Raw genomic sequence first — 23,123 nt, forward strand, 5'->3', positions numbered from 1 at the left:
TAGATTGTCATGTTTGTAATATATAGTTACCTAGATTGTCATGTTTGTAATGTATAAATGGGGACCAGAGTTACCTAGGTTGTCATGTTTGAAATGTATAAATGGGGAGCAGAGTTACCTCAGTTGTCATGTTAGTAATGTATAAATTGAGAACAGAGTTACCTATATTATCATGTTTGTTATGTATAAATGGGGACCAGGGGGACCAGAGTTACCTAGATTGTCATGTTTGTAATATATAAATGGGGACCAGAGTTACCTCGATTGTCATGTTTGTAATGTATAAATTGAGACCAGAGTTACCTAGATTGTCGTGTTTGTAATGTATAAAAGGGGACCAGAGTTACCTAGATTGTCATGTTTGAAATGTATAAATGGGGAGCAGAGTTACCTCAGTTGTCATGTGAGTAATGTATAAATTGAGAACAGAGTTACCTATATTATCATGTTTGTTATGTATAAATGGGGACCAGGGGGACCAGAGTTACCTAGATTGTCATGTTTGTAATATATAAATGGGGACCAGAGTTACCTCGATTGTCATGTTTGTAATGTATAAATTGAGACCAGAGTTACCTAGATTGTCATGTTTGTAATATATAAATGGGGACCAGAGTTACCTCGATTGTCATGTTTGTAATGTATAAATTGAGACCAGAGTTACCTAGATTGTCGTGTCTGTAATGTATAAAAGGGGACCAGAGTTACCTAGATTGTCATGTTTGTAATGTATAAAAGGGGACCAGAGTTACCTAGATTGTCATGTTTGTAATGTAGAAAAGGGGACCAGAGTTATCTAGTTTTTCATGTTTGTAATGTATAAATGGGGACCAGAGTAACCTAGATTGTCATGTTTGTAATGTATAAATGGGGAGAAGAGTTACCTCAGTTGTCATGTTAGTAATGTATAAATGGGGACCAGAGTTACCTAAATTGTCATGTTTGTAATGTATAAATGGGAACCAGAGTTACCTAGATCGTCATGTTTGTAATGTATAAATGGGGACCAGAGTTACATTGATTGTCATGTTTGTAATGTATAAATGGGGAGAAGAGTTACCTCAGTTGTCATGTTATTAATGTATAAATTGAGACCAGAGTTGCCTAGATTGTCGTGTTTGTAATGTATAAAAGGGGACCAGAGTTACCTAGATTGTCATGTTTGTAATGTAGAAAAGGGGACCAGAGTTATCTAGTTTTTCATGTTTGTAATGTATAAATGGGGACCAGAGTTACATTGATTGTCATGTTTGTAATGTATAAATGGGGACCAGAGTTACCTAGATTGTCATGTTTGTAATGTATAAATGGGAAGAAGAGTTACCTCAGTTGTCATGTTATTAATGTATAAATTGAGACCAGAGTTACCTAGATTGTCGTGTTTGTAATGTATAAAAGGGGACCAGAGTTACCTAGATTGTCATGTTTGTAATGTATAAATGGGAACCAGAGTTCCCTTGATTGTCAAGTTAGTAATATATAAAAGGTGACCAGAGTTACCTAGATCGTCATGTTTGTAATGTATAAATGGGGAGCAGAGTTACCTTGATTGTCATGTTAGTAATATATAACAGGTGTCCAGAGTTACCTAGATTGTCATGGTAGTAATGTATAAATGGGGACCAAAGTTACCTCGATTGTCATGTTTGTAATGTATAAATGGGGACCAGAGTTAACTCAGTTGTCATGTTTGTAATAATGTATAAATGGAGACCAGAGTAACACAAATCTTCATGTTTGTAATGTATAAATGAGGACCAGAGTTACACAGATTGTCATGTTTGTAATGTATAAATGGGGACCAGAGTTACCTAGATTGTCATTTTTTTAATGTATAAATGGGAACCAGAGTTACCTAGATCGTCATGTTTGTAATGTATAAATGGGGACCAGAGTTACCTTTATTATCATGTTAGTAATGTATAAATGGGGACCAGAGTTACACAGATTGTCATGTTTGTAATGTATAAATGAGGACCAGAGTTACACAGATTGTCATGTTTGTAATGTATAAATGGGGACCAGAGTTACCTAGATTGTCATGTTTGTAATGTATAAATGGGAACCAGAGTTACCTTGATTGTCATGTTGGTAATATATAAATGGTGACCAGAGTTACCTAGATTGTCATGTTTGTAATGTATAAATGGGGAGCAGAGTTACCTTGATTGTCATGTTGGTAATGTATAAATGGGGACCAGAGTTACCTAGATTGTCATGTTTGTAATGTATAAATGGGGAGCAGAGTTTCCTCAGTTGTCATCTTTGTAATAATGTATAAATGGAGACCAGAGTTACACAAATCTTCATGTTTGTAATGTATAAATGAGGACCAGAGTTACACAGATTGTAATGTTTGTAATGTATAAATGGGGACCAGATTTACCTAGATTATCATGTTTGTAATGTATAAATGGGGACCAGAGTTACACAGATTGTCATGTTCGTAATTTATAAATGGGGACCAGAGTTACCTATATTATCATGTTTGTAATGTATAAATGGAGACCAGAGTTACCTCAGTTATCATGTTAGTAATGTATAAATGGAGACCAGAGTTACCTCGATCGTCATGTGTGTAATGTATAAATGGGACAAGAGTTACCTCAGTTTTCATGTTGGTAATGTATGAATGGGATCCATGGTTACCTCAATTGTCATGTTTGTAATGTATAAATGGGAATCAGAGTTACCTTGATCGTCATAATGATATATTCTATAGAATATGAACGTATTAAGAATCAACGATTAAGTCACTATTATAGAATACGAACCTATTCAGATTGACAATAAGGTCATATTTAATAGAATATGAACATATTCAGAGTTCGATTATAATTTCATCTTCTACAGACTTGGCAATGTTTTCAGAGCAGTCATGGTTATACATGTACCTGGTAATACTGATATTATTTGTTCTAATGAAGGCAATAATATGCCAACTTCGTTACAATTACATTTTCATGGAACTCATATCTAGTATAAAGTTCATATAGTGTTCCTTTAAAGATACATTTGAATCTAATATCATCTACATTTCAAATATATGATACTATGCATAAACCGTTTTAAATAATATTTTGATATTTTTGACATTTTTTTGACATTTTACAACATCCAATTTTCAAAACGATTTAACAGTTTTTGTCTTGATTTCGTGAGCGCAGTTCTAGATGACCATTTTCAAAAAAGTCTGGATCTATGTTAGTCATAAGAGGTTCTTTTCTTTCAATTTCAGTATCGCCTTTCTTCTCCATTCCCTTCTCTTCACTATAGCAACGAAATATGTCAAATTTCTTGGATAGGGTCCCCTGGGTGAACAGTCTTTCTGTTACATATGACACACCAATGATGGCGAATAGAGAACAAAGCATTGCAAAAGTTTTGAATGGGAAGAGCTGTCCGTATTCTTCGTGGTGCATTGGATATTTGATCCAAGGATCTATCTTGAGGAACGGTTCCCCTCCCGCCACTCGGAGGAAAAGACCGATGACGAAGCCAGTAAGGCTGCCGTATGTATTCGCACACTTGACCCATAGAACACAGATAAGCTGAGGAAACTGTACGACGTACATCAGGTCAGCGCACAGTATGAATAGTCCGTACACACTGCCCACTGTGAGGGCAATGACCGCTCCAACGGTACCAACAACGACTATCGTTAGGCGAAGGACCCAAACAATCTCTCTCTGAGTTGCCTGTAATATACAGAGAAAAAGGGATATATATTATTTTAACTGTGAAATAGACCTTAAAAGTAAGAAAACTAAAAAAAAATCATTTAAAAACCCTGAAACCAGAATGATAATGGAGTATATCGTCTCATCACATTTCATGTAAGCAAAATTTAAAACATGAGGCCTATAACTACAATCGTGACCGTAACACAAAGGGTAAAACAATAGAGGTCTATACCTACAACCGTGACTGTAACACAAAGGGTATAACAATAGTGGTCTATAATTACAACCGTGACCGTAACACAAAGGGTAAAACAATAGAGGTCTATACCTACAACTGTGACCGTAACACAAAGGGTATAACAATAGAGGTCTATAACTATAACCGTGACTATAACACAAAGGGTATGACAATAGAGGCCTATAACTACAACCGTAACTGTAACACAAAGTGTATGACACTAGAGGCCTATAACTACAACCGTGACTGTAACACAAAGGGTAAAACAATAGAGGTGTATAACTACAACCGTGACTGTAACACAAAGTGCATAACAATAGAGGTCTATAACTACAACCGTGACCGTAACACAAAGGGTAAAACAATAGAGGTCTATAACTACAACCGTGACTGTAACACAAAGTGTATGACAATAGAGGTCTATAACTACAACTGTGACCGTAACACAAAGGGTATAACAATAGAGGCCTATAACTACAACCGTGACTGTAACACAAAGTGCATAACAATAGAGGTATATCACTACAACCGTGACTATAACACAAAGGGTATAACAATAGAGGCCTATAACCACAACCGTGACTGTAACACAAAGTGCATAACAATAAAGGTCTATAACTACAACCGTGACTATAACACAAAGGGAATAACAATAGAGGCCTCTAACTACAACTGTGACTGTAACACAAAGTGCATAACAATAGAGGTATATCACTACAACCGTGCCTATAACCCAAAGGGCATAACAATAGAGGCCTATAACTACAACCGTGACCGTAACACAAAGGGAATGACACTAGAGGCCTATTACTACAACCGTGACTGTAACACAAAGGGTATAACAATAGAGGTCTATAACTACAACCGTGACTGTAACACAAAGTGCATAACAAGAGAGGCCTATAACTACAACCGTGACTATAACACAAAGGGTATAACAATAGAGGCCTATAACTACAACCGTGACCGTAACACAAAGGGTATGACACTAGAGGCCTATTACTACAACCGTGACTGTAACACAAAGGGTATAACAATAGAGGTCTATAACTACAACCGTGACTGTAACACAAAGTGTATGACACTAGAGGGCTATAACTACAAACGTGACTGTAACACAAAGTGTATGACAATAGTGGCCTATAACTACAACCGTGACTGTAACACAAAGGGTATAACAATAGAGGCCTATAATGCAAGTTATTAATAATGAATAACTTGTGTTATTTAAGGAACAGCCTTTATTTCTAACTATCTTTGCCTAATTGCATTATGTTAAGCGAGTCATTTACTGCACGAGTTGCCTCCCCTGGCACATGTAAGCAAGTTACAGACCCCATCAACCTTTTGACCTGTACCGGAAATATTCAGAATATTAGCAGCATCTGTGATGTTATTTATATGCTTGTATAATATATTCCAAATTGTGATATAGCATGTTGATGTTGATTGACTTAACCCGAATTAAGGTTAATTATTTGCTGTGCAGTAATCGAGGGCCAGGGGGACAACCCTTGTTCAAATTTCAATATGTTCAGCTGAGTCAGTTATAACTAATGTTGCATTAGCTCATCATTTATGTTAAAGTTTTGTATTTATCTGTTGAGAAGCTGACTATGCCCCCAAGCAAGCGTAGGAAATCTAACAGCCCTTATGCCAGGGCCAACAAGAGGGGAGGAGCTCGGTCATACCAGGCACAGCATGAGGAGGATGAGTCTGAGCTGGGCGCCATGGAGGAGCCTGACATGCAGGTGACAGTCCCCATGGTTGCAGAGAGCCACCCCACGGGATCGGGAAAAGTCCCATCAGTCTCGGGAGGAGGACATATGTCTGCAAATTTGGGCTCAGGTATTGACATGTTTAATATGCCTTCCCCACTCCTGAGTGTAGGGGACACGGTAGGGGACTGACATCAGGGCTCCCCAACCCTGGCAGTTCCTATCAATTTATTTATATATATCTGTATATACTTATCAGTATTATATATATTTAGTACATCACATGATATTTACTAGGATAGCTATTGGATAACTACCCTTGCTCTATTTGGTATAGTTAGCATCCGCCCTTGACGACGGGAACTATACCTGGAGACGGGCACTATACCTTTTTTTGGACCGCTGAGACTGCGGGAAAAGTAGCGTGACGCCAAGAGTTGCGCCCCTTCTCCTAGGGGGCGCTGTACATATTCTTCTTTCAGTTCATTGTTGTTGTCTGCCAAAATGGCTTCGAGATTCGGGACCGGGAATGCCGATTGCTTTGCAGAGGCTCAGCAATGTATGAAAACGAAGCAGGCGACACAATTTGCAGTCACAGTCCTTAAAGAGTTCCTCCTGGAAAGGGGAACTGTATGTGATCTTGCGACAATTAAATGCAGTGAATTTAACGGTGTGTTGGCGGATTTCTATGCCAATATACGCAATGCATTTCCTCGTGTTTGTCTTTTTATTGTCAAATGGCAGTCATGTGATGTACTAAATCTATTATGGCCCTTTCCCGAGGGACTGTTCTCTTATAGTGTTGTCTAGGGAGGCACTATACCTCCCCAGACAACACTATAAGAGAACAGTTCCCTCGGGAAAGGGCCATAATAGAATAATATAATATTTGGCCGGGGGAAATAAAATATTTGAAAAAAACAAAAACCTGTAGTTTGATCAATGACAAAAAGGGCCTAGCTTGTAGACTTGCTCAAGTCAATATATATATAAAAGAAAGAAAATAACTTTTGATCAACCAGACTGATTGCCCATCCACTCTAATATATTAGTGTTAATTTTCTATTTCGTGAAATTCAGTCTCTTATAGTTTTTATTTCATTATTATGAAAGTGTGTTTTACTATAATGAGGAGAATATATGTATGCGCAGCGATGCTACGAAACCTTACTACACGATAACAAATAATGTGCTCTATGTACGCACATATCCGCATCTTCCATATCTTTTATTTTATGTAATCTTGCGTTAATCATAGTTATTATTAAGTACGTGAATGGTCATGAATAATATGTTTTAGCAAAATCATTACACCTCCAAATCAGGCAAGTCTTATAAAATTACTCAGACATTATTCATGATTTTCTCAAACGTTTCATATCTTATAGTTGTACGGCCATGTAGGCATAGGGACGTATTGATCATGGTCTTACACAGCGACATCAGATACATACAAGAAGTTAATGACAAGTGATTGTCAAATTGCGACTACCATAAAACAGTACTTGTGAATACCTTAACAAAAAGATCTTAGAACGTCGTGAACGCGCTCGTCATATAGTGTGACAAAAAATAAATCAACATGCATTAGGTATATTCAGAAATGAAATCGAGACATTTTGAATGTTAACAATTAATATTATAAAATATAATAATAATTACATTACCGTATTATTAAACCAATATGAGTAAATATCCATGATGCCTAATCATAATTATGTATATTAGAAAATTTACCTTTGGTCGGAATATGTTTTTGTAAATATTATTTGCAAAAACACTTCCAGTAGCTAGAACACAAGAGTCGGCGGAGGACATGACTGCTGCCGAGACGGCCCCTATACCGACGATGGAGACCGCCATAGGGCACAGGTACTGGAGTACCATGGGGAAAATGTGTGTCCAACGCTCGTACTCCAAAGGAATATTCCCTGGATATTCAGTGGCGTTCCAATCTGTTTAAACCAGTTTCAGAATATACAATATATTGGAAGATCAATATACATTTAATGATGTGATATATTGTGAATAATGTATGATAAATCTTATTTCTCCGACTCTCCCATATCCACTATGTTTCATCACTGAAGAATTGGTAAGCAAGAGAGGAGTTGTTGAAACATTTCATAAAACCCATTTTTGCGACGCTTAATACACACACCTAAAACACTGATGGCATACAACATTCATAAATTGTTGTGTCTGTACTTGCAATGAGCTTAGATAAATCCAAAACATAAAATACCATTTACAATGAACAAAATATTTCCAGTTAATTAAAGACCATCCTTAATTTAATGCATTCTAATAAAACGCATTAGTTGTACCGTGGTTAACCTCAAGGTAAAATAATGTATAGCATCGATATTCGACTTATTTTAAAAATACGAAATAGTTTTACAATTGTTAATATAAGGGGGATTTTATTCATATTATACCAGACAAATGTACCTGTGGCAGATCCTATGACCCCAACGGCTGCAGGAGGGACCGCCAGCAGAAGGGAGATGAGAGCGGCCAAGAGGCACGCGTTCCGGGCAAGGGCTGGACTCTTGCAGGCCAATACACGCTGGTACAGTGCCTAGGCAACCAATTGGGAAAACAATTACAATAATGTTTTACGAGAAGTTTTAAACAACTTACATTTAGAAGTTAAGATAGTTAAGGACTGACTCTATAAGACGTGTGACGGTTAAAATGCTCCGACCAGTAAAGGCTATCTATATTAAACCTGTGACGGTTGCCATTATCTTACCTGAACCTGAAATTACCTATCAGAAGTGTCAGCAGAAGGCTACAAATAATGATGAGCTGAAGATATAGGGCGTTCTACAAAAGTTGGTAACATTCTGCCCATTTAATTACCACTGTATCGCAGCTGATACTATTTAGTGTCTAAATGTCACCACATATAATTTAATGGTCACTACATAGGAAATAACGGTCATGTCTATGTATCTTATTACCCATACCTATCATTGATTGACCATAACATAGTATCTAATGACCATCAAGTGTCCTCACCAAAGTATGATGTAGCCTCCTTAAGGTGTTTTGTGGCCGGTACATTGTATCTCTTGGCCAAAACAACGTATCTTTCTTGTGATATCAATATTCTAAAGATAGTATTGTATTTCCAAATCATTGATAAAATGTTAAATATCTGCATGTTATATCTAGTAGCTTACAACATGAAAATAAAGATTATATTGAAGATTATCCTCACCTGCCATGGCATGCCTCCCATAATCAGCATACAAATTGTATCTAGATATAGGCCGATAAGCTGAGGTTCAAGATGACCAGTCCATGTGTCCTGGACACGAGACAGGTCCACAGCAGGATTCATGGCGGCGAATGGTATGGCCAGAACCTGGAACATCAAATGGAGTGTATTTTATCTAGAGCGATTTAGCATCTAAACACATTGGCAATGGCTGACTCCAAAGAATTCGTGTTTTTTTTTTTAAAGCTGCGATAATCATTTCTTCATTGCTTGTAATATTGAATTGAAAATGCATGCTGTTATTGTATTAAAATTTAAATCTTGATCTGATTGGTATAGCTTTGTACAATACTAATCGAGTGTCATTCCAACCTTACCTATACAATAAGGACTCGTGCTGCATCCTGGTATCATTGGTACTTAGGTCATACTGATAATTGACTAAGTGATTACTGCTACGGATGAGAATAGGAATATGTCCGGGACAAGAATAAGAATCCATTCGCCAGATTAGGGGGAAATGTATTCCAAAATATTATTACACGAACTCTAATGTCGATAAAATGAAAGGAATGTTTACAATATGTAACAAACGATTAATTAAAAGGGTTAGTACATTTCTTGTAAAACTGCAAATAGTTATAAAAAAAATAACAATTGAAATATATCAGTAGGTCAAACTACTATACTTTGCATTATGGCAAATCTGAAGACAATTTGCTGTGAAAATTGTGTATTTGATACATATATGAATTATGCTAATACATCTGTTCATGTATAGTCTTACTGTTTTACACGCATGAAATGATGCTGATTCTTTTCATGTGTAATCTACTCTCACTCGTGTGAACTAATGCTGAATCTGTCCACATGTAATCTACATGTGTGAAATAATGCTAAATCTGTCCTTGTATAATCTTACTGTTTCACATGTATGAAATGATGCTGAATCTGTCCATGTGTTGCTTATAATGATACTTTGTAACAATACATCTGATACATATGTACATCAAACAATGTGAAATATTGCTGAATCTATCTATGAAATATTGCTGAATCTATCTGAAATATTGCTGAATCTATGAAATAACGCTGAATCTATGAAATAATGCTGAATCTATCTATGAAATATTGCTGAATTTCTAAGAAATATTGCTGAATCTAACTATGAAATATTGCTGAATCTATGAAATAATGCTGAATCTATCTATGAAATATTGCTGAATCTATCTATGAAATATTGCTGAATCTACCTATGTAATAATGCTGAATCTGTCCATGAAATAATGCTGAATCTGTTCATGAAATAATGCTTAATCTGTCCATGTGTAATCTACTCTCTCTGTCATGTTTTATTTGATTGATGTTATTTTGTTTGACCTCTTGTTACACACTTTGTGTGTCAGAGCGTAATAAATTCTTGAAATCTTGAGACTGTACGACTTTATGGGCCTGGACGGACTCTACTTAAGTTGAAACAAATTGTCTCGAATGACGTAAAATTGCACTCAGTATGGAAACGTATATCACAACGGAGTAGATTATAAGACGGACATGACATACCAATTTATATGATGATATGATACAAGATGAAATTACAGTATAATATATTCCTATACAGCCTGCCATACCGAATGCGATTTTCCCTTGAAAAATGAGACAACTTGTTATATACCAAACTGCTGACAAGAATTCCTTTACATACAAGCGATCTGATTGTGCATGTTCTCATAAGGCTAATTTATACAGGATGTAAGCGGGAGGTAAATACACTCGCTTTACCCTTTAATGCCGCAGTTATGTTCACAGTGTTTATTCTTGATACATGATACATTTTTCGAAAAAAAAAAAATATTTGGTTTATCCTCCGACATTTGTTATCAAAATAGTACATACGCCCTCCTTTGTATCTGTTCATATCTAGACCTGTATGTGCAGCGTAACATCAATGATGATCTCACAATAAATCTATGGCGTTAAATTGCTGTTTGACAATACTTATCACAACTTCACCTACACACTGCGTTATTTACCTACAAAATAACATCTATGATCACTCCATTACAAAACTGTGCTATTTACCTACAGTATGTCAGTAATGGCCATCTCACTGTTACTTTTGACGTATCGGCTTTAATTTGAGTAATCGTTAACTTTGTTTTTCTCAGAGTTATCACACACCCTAACCTACGGATAGCGTTTACATTAAATACAAGCCTCACTTCTGTAAAGCCAGATCTCTACATCAAATGTTATTGAGAGATGCCGTCTTTCATCTCAGACAGACTTCAATCCACTATATATGTTTATGTTGTGTTTAACGCGGATCACGTGTGCTTTATGAAGTTCCGTGTAACATTTTATTATTGGTTCTGGACAACTACGATCAATGATATTGCATGTAAGCCCTATTTCTAGGATGGTATCATAATACCAACGATTTTGGGGCACTACTTACCAAGCCAATTCCCATAAAGAAGAGCTGTATGACGTCAGTGTAAGCCACCGCGTAGAGGCCCCCAAAAAAGGTGTAGACGACCGCAACACATGCGGACACGATCACGGACATGGTCATATCCAGGCCCAGTACTATAGAAAGCGTCGTGCCTGGAACAGAAATACGTTATGTGATTAACTTGGCTTGATGACTGAGTTCTTCTGATATGCCAAATATATCCACTTGTCCTTTCTTTTGTTGCTAGATTTTTGCATTATAGGATTTTTTTATATTCATGTCAAAAAAGGAAAATTTTGCTATAACTTGTTATTATTCCAAGAATAATTTGTTTTTCTCAATTTTGATAAATCTTTGACAGATATGTGGCCATAGTACATATGCGTTTTCCTCAATGATGTAGCTGATGGAACCGTAGCCCAAAGGACTGATCGATTTTATTTTTATTTTGAAATGTATTTGTCTGTAACAAAGACCTTCCAGCTTCGTTACCTGTATTTAAGGCAAATGCTACATCGAAAGATAAATATTGAACATACATTTTTGACGGCTGTTGATAAATAATCTGATGAACATGAAAATAATATAACAAAATATCTACTTTCATGACATTTTCTTGGTATATATAAAATAAAGAAGAGAAAATCAAGAACATCAAGCCCATACTCTAAAGTTTATTAATCTCCGTTTTCGTGGTTGAAACTTTAAAATATCTACAATAACTTAAAATCACAGTAAAACATCCTCAACGAAACAAGCTTTTCAATCATAATCGACACAAACATCACTATTAAATCAAAAGAGTGGCATTTTAATAATGTAAATGTTAATGAAGTATTTTCCTCTTGATGAACCACAGAATGATATCTCAATGATTTTAAACCACCAAATGGTAGTCCGTGGTTGTCACACACACATATGAAAGAGATCTGTAATTACTCTTGTCGGGTTAGTAGTTATGGTTTCAACATGCAAACCAGATTCCTTATTACAAACAACAATCATTTAAAATGTCGAGGAAAAACAAGATTACACATGTAAATGTGTAAAAACCAAAATGTCATTATACCTAAAGCTCCCAATATGGCGGCTTCCCAGAAAAGGTCTCCCAACAACTCAGGGAAGAAGAGCAGGCCTCCCATTCTGTTGCCATACTTTTGCTGGAACGGGTCAAAGATGGTCGAGTATTCCATGCTGCGGACTTTCGGGGCAATGACTATACCAGCTAACGAAGTACCAAATAACATCATCAATTTCAAATGAAATATTTTATTTATTATTTTCTAACAGGTTCCAATAATAAAAAGTACGTTGAAGAATGATGAGTGTTTCTTACATATTTTAAAGGAGAAACAAATACTGTGTTGAGCTCCAGAATTGGTGTTAATATTTAGATTTGTGTATGTGTCCCTTTAAAATGTATAGGTACTTTGATGGAGAGGGGAGTGGCATCATGTGTTGGTATAAACAGGCTTTTGTATACAGTGATAATTTGACAGCAAACACACTAACCATATAATACCTAGACGGGGTGATTTTGGTACGAATCAAAATCAAAATCAAAAACAAATGCTAAGATGATGGGTAGCCCATGGACAGGACTTAAAAAATAGATGATATAGAATTATCATGACTAAAAACTACTGCAAATGATAATCACAAAAGCCTACTAGTCTGTTTATATAGGCCACAAGACTCCTACACTAACTACTGACAAAAATCTATTTTGGTACAACTTTGGATTTTCCCCTTAATATAATTATAACAAGAGGAGATATAAATGCAAATATGTTAACTATTCAACCAAGGTCCTACATCTCATAACTGTTATCAAAATACGGACTAACCAACACGGATTACTCAAGAGAGTACTCCTTCTATTGATATTGTATTACAGATGATAAAACTAGTATTACAGTACATATGTAAGTGCAGTATTTTTAGTGATCACTCGTCAATTCATACCAGTGTCTTATTGTGTTTTTAACAGAATACATATAAAAAGAAATTTATTGAATTTTAAAAATTGATATTGATTGGCTAAGAATTTCTCAATATCAAAACTCTAATAAATCTAGTAATAATTTAACTAAGGCCATTTTCGATCATTCGGGTAAATTTTTACCATGTAAATTAATAAATATTAGGCCTAGGGATAAACTATGAATGAATAGTACTATAAGAAAGAAAATGAGGCAGACAAATAGAATACATGGGAAGCCAAAATAACTGGTAGTACAGAACATTGGAATAGCTTTAGGTTGATAAGAAATGAGGTCATTTATCTAATTAGGTAACCTGTATTTAGAGAAACTACAAAAATCACTTGATGATAATGCTAAACCTTCTAATAAAATGAGGGAAATTGCCAAATCACTTTCTAATTTGGATACTAAGCCTACACTTATGTCCTCTCTAGACTATAATAACCATTTTTATTACACCCATATGATATAGCAAGCTGTCTTAACTTCCATTTTACTTCTCTATCCTCTATCACACCTGGTCTAGAACTTTGGAAGATCGTATTATTTCTCTTTTTTCTCTTATTTCTGAAATATCATAGTTATTAGATTTCTAATATAAATGGAAAAAAAACTCCTGATCCGAATTGTGTTATAGTAAGGGTAGTTAAAAAACTTGAACCGTCTTTAGAAATTTAGTCTTTAGAAACCTTTGAAATTACGTTTTAATAATGCTCTTTGAACTGTGAAAAAACCCACAAATGTATGAAATCTAGCTTATGTTAATGCAATATGTAAGGGAAATGGAGGGGGAAATGACGTATTAAACTAGAACACTGACATGTTAGTAAGGGCCCCGTATTGTGGCAATATATCCTCCATAATCATCAAGAAGCAATCTGCCCCTATAGCTGAGCTACACGTCTGACATTTGGACTTGATGTACAATGATGTGAGTCTTGTTTCCTTCCACCTCCATATCTGCTGGGCTAACAGAAATGTAAATACCGGTGCAATACTCATTTGTTAGCTTTGATATTTTATATTTCACCTTAAATACCTCCTCCGTCAAAGTCAGAGATCCACTTTGTCTTTGACCTTTGGCCTCAAATGACCTTGACCTTTAACCCAGTGACCCTGATATTTTGTCGGTTGACTTTTTCCTTAATTCTGATCAACTTTGCTTTATAATGTCGTATCAAAATGTTCATTAGTGAAAAAAAAAAAACTTGACCTTGACCTTGAACCTTTCGACCCCGTAACCTGGACCTTGGGTCAGTTGACTCTGTGTTAAGTTCTGAACAACTTTGCTTCATAATAACATAAAAATTATGTTTATCAGTAAAAATATACAAAATTTGACCTTGATATTGACCCAGTGACCTTGACGTTTGGTCAGTTGACTCCTTATTAAATTTCGACCAACTTTGCATCATAATGTCATAGCAAAATGTTCATCAGTGAAAAGATACAAACTTTGACCTTGACCTTTGACCCAGTGACCTTGACCTTTGGGCAAATGACTCCTTGTTTAATTCCGATCAACATTGCTTCAAAGTGCCATAACGAAATGTCACCAGTGAAAGGATACTAAATTTGACCTTGACCTATGATCCAGTGACCTTGACCAAAAGTCAGTTGACTCTTTGTTAAATTCCGACCAACTATGCTTCATAATATCATAACAAAATGTTCATCAGGGAAAAGATACAAAATTTGACCTTGACCTTTGACCCAGTGACCTTGACCTTTCCTCAATTGTCTCCTTGTTTAATTCTGAGCACATTGCTTCAAAGTGTCAGAACAAAATGTTTAACAGTGAAAAAATTGACCTTGATCTTTCAACCTTTTGACCAACAAGATTATCTCTGACCATCAATCTTATACCTGGTGATTCTGCTGTAAACCAACTTCTGCATGTCTACAACGGAATGATTAGTAATCTAGATAAGGGTAAAGATTTAAAATGTGTATTCTGTAATTCAAGTAAGGCCTTTGTTAGAGTCTGGCATGTAGGGCCTATGAATAAATTAAGTAAATTAAGTAAATATGGTATATCAGGCAAAATTTTAATATGATGAAAACAAAAGTTTGCTACTAAATGTTTCTTTTCTTCATTTCAATTAGTTAGCTAATGATGGCTTCCCACAAGGTTTAGTGCTAGGTCCATTTGTATTTCTCCTCAATATTAACGATATAACTGATTTTGTGTCTAGTACGATTAAATTGTTTGCATATGAATATACCTACAAATTCCTTTCAATATGAAATTATTTCTTATATTAATTATCATAAGCATCTTGGCGTTTCTCTTCATAAAACTTGATTTTGGAATATTTATACACAATAATTTGTTTTTAAAAAGCCATCCGATATTCGACACCATTACTTTTATCAATCATTTATAACCGGACATGTAGCCTTTATGTAGGGAAAGGCCTGTAGGGTGATGAGTTTATTATACTATCTTAAAGAGTATGAGGATTATTTTTGTTTTACGTGTGTGTTTTGGTAATAATTACTATGTGACATAAAATCCTATATCGATTGTAGGATACAACCAATCAATGCATTAGGTTAGTGACTGAGCTTAAATACAAATGATAATTGCAAAATTCTTACCAATGGCCATACCAATGTTGTACCCGATCGGTCCTATAGCCCAGATCATTCCGTCTCTCCCCATAGCCTCGGCTGTTCCATTAATATAACCACCACCGACCATGGTAGCTGTCGAATACCACACAGGAAATGTCAAGCTTCATTTCAACAGTTTATATTATAATTGTTGTTGAACAAATAATAAATTAGTATGATACAACCCAGAACCCATATTAAAAGCATTGGCACTCAACATAGTCAATAAGTATGGCATCGTCTGGTGAAGAAGACAAAGGCTATTGCATGGATAAGGACGATTTATTTACAGTGTAGGTATTGACATATTAAACTGCATTGGTATAGATGCCATTGCATACCTAACAAGGATAAGGAAGATATTGCTTCCTGATGACGTCATGTAACTGTTTCCATGGTCAATATGTCTTTAGACATCAATAATCAATCGTTTTACATTTGGTTCTACTGATAAGTCCGAATTCATAGACTAATTGTGCAGTAAAACATATTTACTTTGTTTGTTTTACGATCGAATAATTTCATCTTGCTTGTAACAAGCATTTTCATTGGCTAAAATATTTATAATATCAGCCTATAAAGAAAAATGACGTCGCCGTTCGTAACTTCGCTTTTGATTGGCTGATGCAGCGGCGTAATAATCTCTAAGAGAAAAGAGTCCATGAATAAAAGTGGATTTCCGCAGGGATTGTGTATAGCAGATTAAATTATAAGGATTGACTTGAATATATTTTTTATGTTATGGAGCTATAACACAAAAAACCGGTGTACTCTCATCAGAGTACACTCCGGTTTTTTTGTGTGTTATATCTCCATAACATGAAAAATATATTCAAGTTAATCCTTAAATAACGAAATTTGTAAAAATTTCCCTTACTTCGTATTTCTAGCAAAAAGTCCACGTCTACATCATTAGGTGAGATTTGCAAATTATTATTCTTACCTGTTCCGAAATGAGTTTAATTGTAAAGTTAACGGTAACTTCTCACTGACATGGTATCATTTTATACTAAAAGCTGCTGAAGAAAGCATTCATTTATCAACATTTTTCTCCATTTCAAGAGAAAACTCTCGCATATAAGGTGGGTTTTCCAAATTAATATGAAATGTTACACCCGTCCTTAAAAAGTTAAGATAAGCAAATATCAAGCCATATAGGTATGGGAGGAATATGGATTACCTCTGGGGAGTTTATCCTCATATGGACATATTAATTTTAACCATTTAATAACAGGGATGGTAATGTTGATGTTTTGTTTAATGGATTAATAAAAGCCGTTTGCTTAATATTTTTACTCTGTAAATGGGTTTTTTGTTAAGGATAAAAGGAATCCTTTTCTGTACATGGGAATCCCTGCTCTATATGGGGAATCCCTAATAAAAAGGTTGTAAGAAAAGAACTTTCAATGGAGATTAGTAAAGTACTTACCAGCTGTGGTGAAACTGGCAACAAACAGACCGAAGCTTCTGTTGGCGACAAACAGTTCCTCAGCATCGTTGGATTTGGTGCTCTTACGTCCAGCAACAATACCGATAATGAGAATGATAAGATAAAACACCGCAATAACTACCAAACCGATAACGTTCACCGCCATGTTTTAACTAAAAAATCTTACAACAAGTATGTCTGTGTGTCCCCGGTAAACAGAACACAATCTGTAAGGCATATTGAAATAAACAGTGTATATGTATGTCACGTTTATCAGTGTAGTAGTATAGTCTGATACCGTACACCCCACTATGAATATGCATGGGATATAACCGAGGCTTTATCAATGCTATGGCGGGTTGCTATGCCTAGTTCCCCAAAAGTACTGCCCGCGTCCAGCCGTGTACTGTTATGACGCGTCCTCAGGTATTTATAGGTAGATCTATCGGAATCCCCTGTCAAAGAATAGATTATTGTATTCAATTCAATTGAAATTAGATTATTATCGTGTCACATATAAAAGGTACAAGTATTACAATCTCTAAAATATGTCTGCTCACCCACCTTTACATCCAGTCTACTATATACACTCACTCTTCCCCTATCACTCTAGACTGTAACAGTATTACATATGTCTGCTCACCCACCTTTACATCCAGTCTACTATATACACTCACTCTTCCCCTATCACTCTAGACTGTAACAGTATTACATATGTCTGCTCACCCACCTTTACATCCAGTCTACTATATACACTCACTCTTCCCCTATCACTCTAGACTGTAACAGTATTACATATGTCTGCTCACCCACCTTTACATCCAGTCTACTATATACACTCACTCTTCCCCTATCACTCTAGACTGTAACAGTATTACATATGTCTGCTCATCCACCTTTACATCCAGTCTGCTATATACACTCACTCTTCCCCTATCACTCTAGACTGTAACAGTATTACATATATGTACATAATTATGAATAACAAGTTTTCCCAAAATATTGAAATAATTGACATTAAAAGACACATTACTGCTTAATTATAGACCAAGTTGCGACATCGATTCAGAATATTATCACAGGTTTTGGCACAGGACCTCGCCAAGTAAAGCCCCTATCTCACATACACGATTTAGGAAATTGCGAACACGATTTAAGAAAAGTTGAAAAATCGTGTTGATTCGTGCTCGACCTTGTGGTTTATGCAAATTTCTTAACCAAACACGACCGTCATACGACCAAAAACGACCCTCATACGACCCTCATACGACCTTCATACGACTGAACACGACACTCATTCGACTGTCATAAGATATTCATACGATACAACACGATTTAACCTCATTTAACACGACTCCAATACGACTGTCACACGACCAAACACGACTGTCATACGACTTAACACGAATCAACACGACCGCCATACGATTAAACACGAATCATTACGATGTCCATACGACTACAAAAATAAAAACGATCTCCATACGACTGAGCAAGACCTTCATACGACATATTATTGTTTATTTTGGTAACGTGGGTCATGTAGCATATAAGCTGCATTGCAATAGCATTTCTGTGTCAATTTTCATCATGTTCAACAACGAACAAGACCCGTAAGAAGCAGCTTTGGAGGAGGAGGAAGAACTTCTCGTAGCTATGGCTTTGATGGTGAGGGGTAGGAGGCAGCGTAGGCGTCGCAGAGTGAGGAACATGAAGAGATTCTGGGTTCGACCATGGTTGTTGGGGAGACCACTGTATGTTTTCGCGATAAAACTCCGCTAATTCCACTTCCTAGCGGTCACTGAAAATATACCAAGTGGTGCGTCTTTTGATCGGTTGGGAAGACACATCATCACTGGGATTGATGGATGTTTTTTTTTATTTGGTCTGCCTTTCTTGGTTGGTTTGGGTCCGGTTAGCTCAGCGGTACCAGCGACACCATCATGATCTGGCCCGGTTAGCACAGTGGTAGATTCAGTGTAAGATTGATGTGAAATGTCTTCAGATGGAGATGAATGTGGAGGTGATGGTGCTGGAATGTTGAATGGACTATCCTCCTGCTCAGATGGCTGCTCAGATGGCTGGATGTCAGTTTCAGTTGTTGTATTTGTTTTTGTTGGCAATTTTTTCGTGGTGGTTCAGAGGTTTCAGCTGGCTCATCTTGTCCCTGTGTACCGGGTGGATTTCTATCCATGGCTGGTAGTGAAGGATGGTTCCCTTTCAAAGGTTTTGCTTGGAGGAGCTTCCGTTTCGGCCGCCTGAAGTTTGGCATGGCTGTAGAATGAGCTTTCACTTTCAGGGGGTTTCCCACGTTCTCACTCAGTCACATGATGGGCTCTTCCGGTCGTATGACAAACGTATGGATTTCGTGTTCAGGCGTATGAGAGTCGTATGAAAGGCGTATGAAAGTCGTGTTGAATCGTGTTAAAACGTATGAAGGTCGTATGAGTTTCTTCCCACGCTCCCCAACACGACTGAACGCGACTGTTAACGATCTTCATACGACTGAACACGATCTTCATACGATTGAACACGACTGTCATACGACCTTCATACAACTGAACACGACTTCTCAGCTCGGCTTAAATCGTGTTAAAAAAAATTGCATTGCAAATATAATAATTATAATAACACGATTTAAGCCTAGCTGCGACGTCAATACGAACGCGCGCGACCGACCATGACTTAACACGAGTGAACACGAATGCGCGACCTTCATACGTTCTAACACGATTTAAGGAAAAACGTTAAATCGTGTTCATTCGTGTTCAGATCGGTGAATGTGAGATAGGGGCTTAGTGTTGCTTAGAATTACAACTAACTTTTTATCTTTACTCATGTTGTAAAAATCACTTGTGATTTTACTGGCCTCCTGCAATAGACCTGATCGGAGATCATCATACAAGTTACATTCTATTAAAACATGACTTTCTGTTTCTACCACGCTTTTACATGCGAAACACTTTCTTTCACTCAAAGGTTTCTCTCATACCGGCCTGTTTCGATGCGTATCGGTGCAACCCCACACCTAAACTTTCTACCTCATAATTAAAGTTAAATAACCTGTACGTACGTAGTTTGTTACCTCCAGAAATACAATTTTTGGCTCCGGGACGATTAAGTTTCCTTTTCCAATTTTCAATAAACAATTCCAAGCCACGGATTTAGCTATTAACAAACCAGGTGCTCTACCCGGTGGTATAACTTTATATTCTATATGCAGTGTACTACAATGTATATTGTTCAGGTATAATACACACTATATTGTATTATGTAATATTACTTAATGTACAGTACTGCATTATATACTGTGTTATAATATATTCTGTACGTAGCATATATGTTGTAGACTCTGTTTGAAGTGTTGTGTATTACATATATCTATCTATTTTACAGCGTATTAAATTCATTGTAATCAATGCATGACAAAGAACATCTTCTGTATTCCCCATCGTTCACATGATGAATGGATATACGTGCACAGACAGAAGTAAGGTACTTGGTGTGAGGTAAGGTAAACTTATCCCTTTATCAATCAATGTTATCAACGGGGTGCATAGGTTTTATTACAAGCTTTGTCAGTCTTCTCACGCAAAACACGAGACGATGATAAATTGTCGTGTGACCTATGATTGCCAACATCACATACATGGGCTGTCAGCGGCCGGTGTACTGTGAACCGTTTTACGTTCACGCCACTGCTACAGAACACCAAATGTCAGCGGGCCTTTCCTGTCTGGTTAGAATACCAAACCAATTTACATGTGGATAGGTCAAGTTAATGATTACGTTAGGTGTCCTACACATTTATGCTGCTCTGATTTTAAATTGTGATAAAATCGTGAAGAGGTTGTTGACTTACTGTCTGTGTTTAACATTGCATCTGATAAATAGCTTAGCTATAACACTGATTTCAGACATCGTAACGTTATCAACGTCTGCTATAGCTCAAGCATATCCTGTAATTGTATAACTAGGTTTTTTGCGTTTTAATTAGAAAACCGGATAACTTTGATGCTCTGAAATGTCATTCATATGAATGCAAATGAGGTGTCCTGTTATTGATTGACAAAGGCAAGATGCACTGTTGAAGCACGAATAAAAATATGAAAAAGGAAAATAGATTATTCAGCGTAAGGTGTTGAAACATATCTGATGTTGTAAACACCTATTCTCGATCAAGCAATTCCAGTACACTTTCTGCTCCTGTACTGCTTGTCAACAAACAGTTCTAGTACACTTTCTACTACTAGTCAAACATTAATTCTAGTACACTTTCTGCTGCAATACTGCTAGTCAAAATATGTTCTAGTGCCATTTCTGCTACTATACTGCTAGTACAACATTAGTTCTAGTACACTGTGTACTGCGAGTCAACCAACAGCTTAGTTCACTTTCTAGTACACTTTCTACTGCTCGTCAAATAAGGTTTGAGTTACTTTATGCTGCTATACTGCTAGTCAAACATAAATTCTAGACACGTTTTTTTCTGCTACTTTACTGCTAGTCAATCATTAGTTCTAGACACTTTCTGCTGATAAACTGCTAGTATCCCAACTTATTTTATACACTTTCTGCTGCTATACTGCTTGTCAGCCAACAGTTCTAGTACCCTTTCTGCTGCTATACAGCTTGTCAGCCAACAGTTCTAGTACACTTTCTGCTGCTATACTGCTTGTCAGCCAACAGTTCTAGTACACTTTCTGCTGATATACTGCTTGTCAGCCAACAGTTCTAGTTGCCTTTCTGCTGCTATACTGCTTAACAACCAACAGTTCTAGCATACNTACGTTTTAATGTATAAATGGTGACCAGAGTTACCTAGATTATCATGTTTGTAATGTATAAATGGTGACCAGAGTTACCTGGATTATCATGTTTGTAATGAATAAATGGTGACCCGAGTTACCTAGATCATCATGTTTGTAATGTATAAATGGGAACCAGAGTTACTTAGATTGTTATGTTTGTAACGATTAAATGGTGACCAGAGTTACATTGATTGTCATGTTTGTAATGAATAAATGGTGACCAGAGTTACCTAGATTGTCATGTTTGTAATGTATAAATGGGGACCAAAGTTAACTAGATTATCATGTTTGTAATGTATAAATGGTGACCAGAGTTACCTGGATTGTCATGTTTGTAATGAATAAATGGTGACCCGAGTTACCTAGATCGTCATGTTTGTAATGTATAAATGGGAACCAGAGTTACTTAGATTGTTATGTTTGTAACGATTAAATGGTGACCAGAGTTACATTGATTGTCATGTTTGTAATGTATAAATGGTGACCAGAGTTTCCTAGATTATCATGTTTGTAATGTATAAATGGGGACCAGAGTTACCTTGATCTTCATGTTTGTAATGTATAAATGGGGACCAGAGTTTCCTAGATTGTCATGTTTTAAATGTTTGAATGGGGACCAGAGTTACCTCGATCGTCATGTTTGTAATGTATAAATGGGGACCAGAGTTTCCTAGATTATCATGTTTGTAATGTATAAATGGGGACCAGAGTTACCTAGATTGTCATGTTTGTAATAATTAAATGGTGACCAGAGTTACATTGATTGTCATGTTTGTAATGTATAAATGGGGACCAAAATTACCTAGATTGTCATGTTTGTAATTTATAAATGGGGACCAGAGTTACGTAGATTATCATGCTTGTTATGTATAAATGGGGAGCAGAGTTACCTAGATTGTTATGTTTGTAATGTATCTATGGGGACCAGAGTTACATTGATTGTCATGTTTGTAATGTATAAA

The 23,123-nt window shown here is 36.3% G+C and overlaps 1 protein-coding gene across 1 annotated transcript; it reads right to left on the reverse strand.

Moving 5' to 3' along the window:
- Positions 1-2,775: 2,775 nt before the first annotated feature.
- Positions 2,776-18,947, reverse strand: LOC110448176 (high-affinity choline transporter 1-like). The gene is made up of 8 exons (XM_021494287.1): positions 17,351-18,947; positions 15,907-16,014; positions 12,390-12,545; positions 11,324-11,472; positions 8,866-9,012; positions 8,091-8,220; positions 7,377-7,594; positions 2,776-3,698 (listed from the first exon to the last, which is right to left on the reverse strand). Exons 1-8 carry the CDS (start codon positions 17,514-17,516, stop codon positions 3,135-3,137), a joined length of 1,638 nt encoding a protein of 545 aa, XP_021349962.1. The 5' UTR covers positions 17,517-18,947; the 3' UTR covers positions 2,776-3,134.
- Positions 18,948-23,123: the final 4,176 nt, after the last annotated feature.

The sequence above is a fragment of the Mizuhopecten yessoensis genome, unplaced genomic scaffold (assembly GCF_002113885.1).
Source record: "Mizuhopecten yessoensis strain PY_sf001 unplaced genomic scaffold, ASM211388v2 scaffold3855, whole genome shotgun sequence".
In the NCBI taxonomy this organism is placed as follows: Eukaryota; Metazoa; Mollusca; class Bivalvia; order Pectinida; family Pectinidae; genus Mizuhopecten; species Mizuhopecten yessoensis.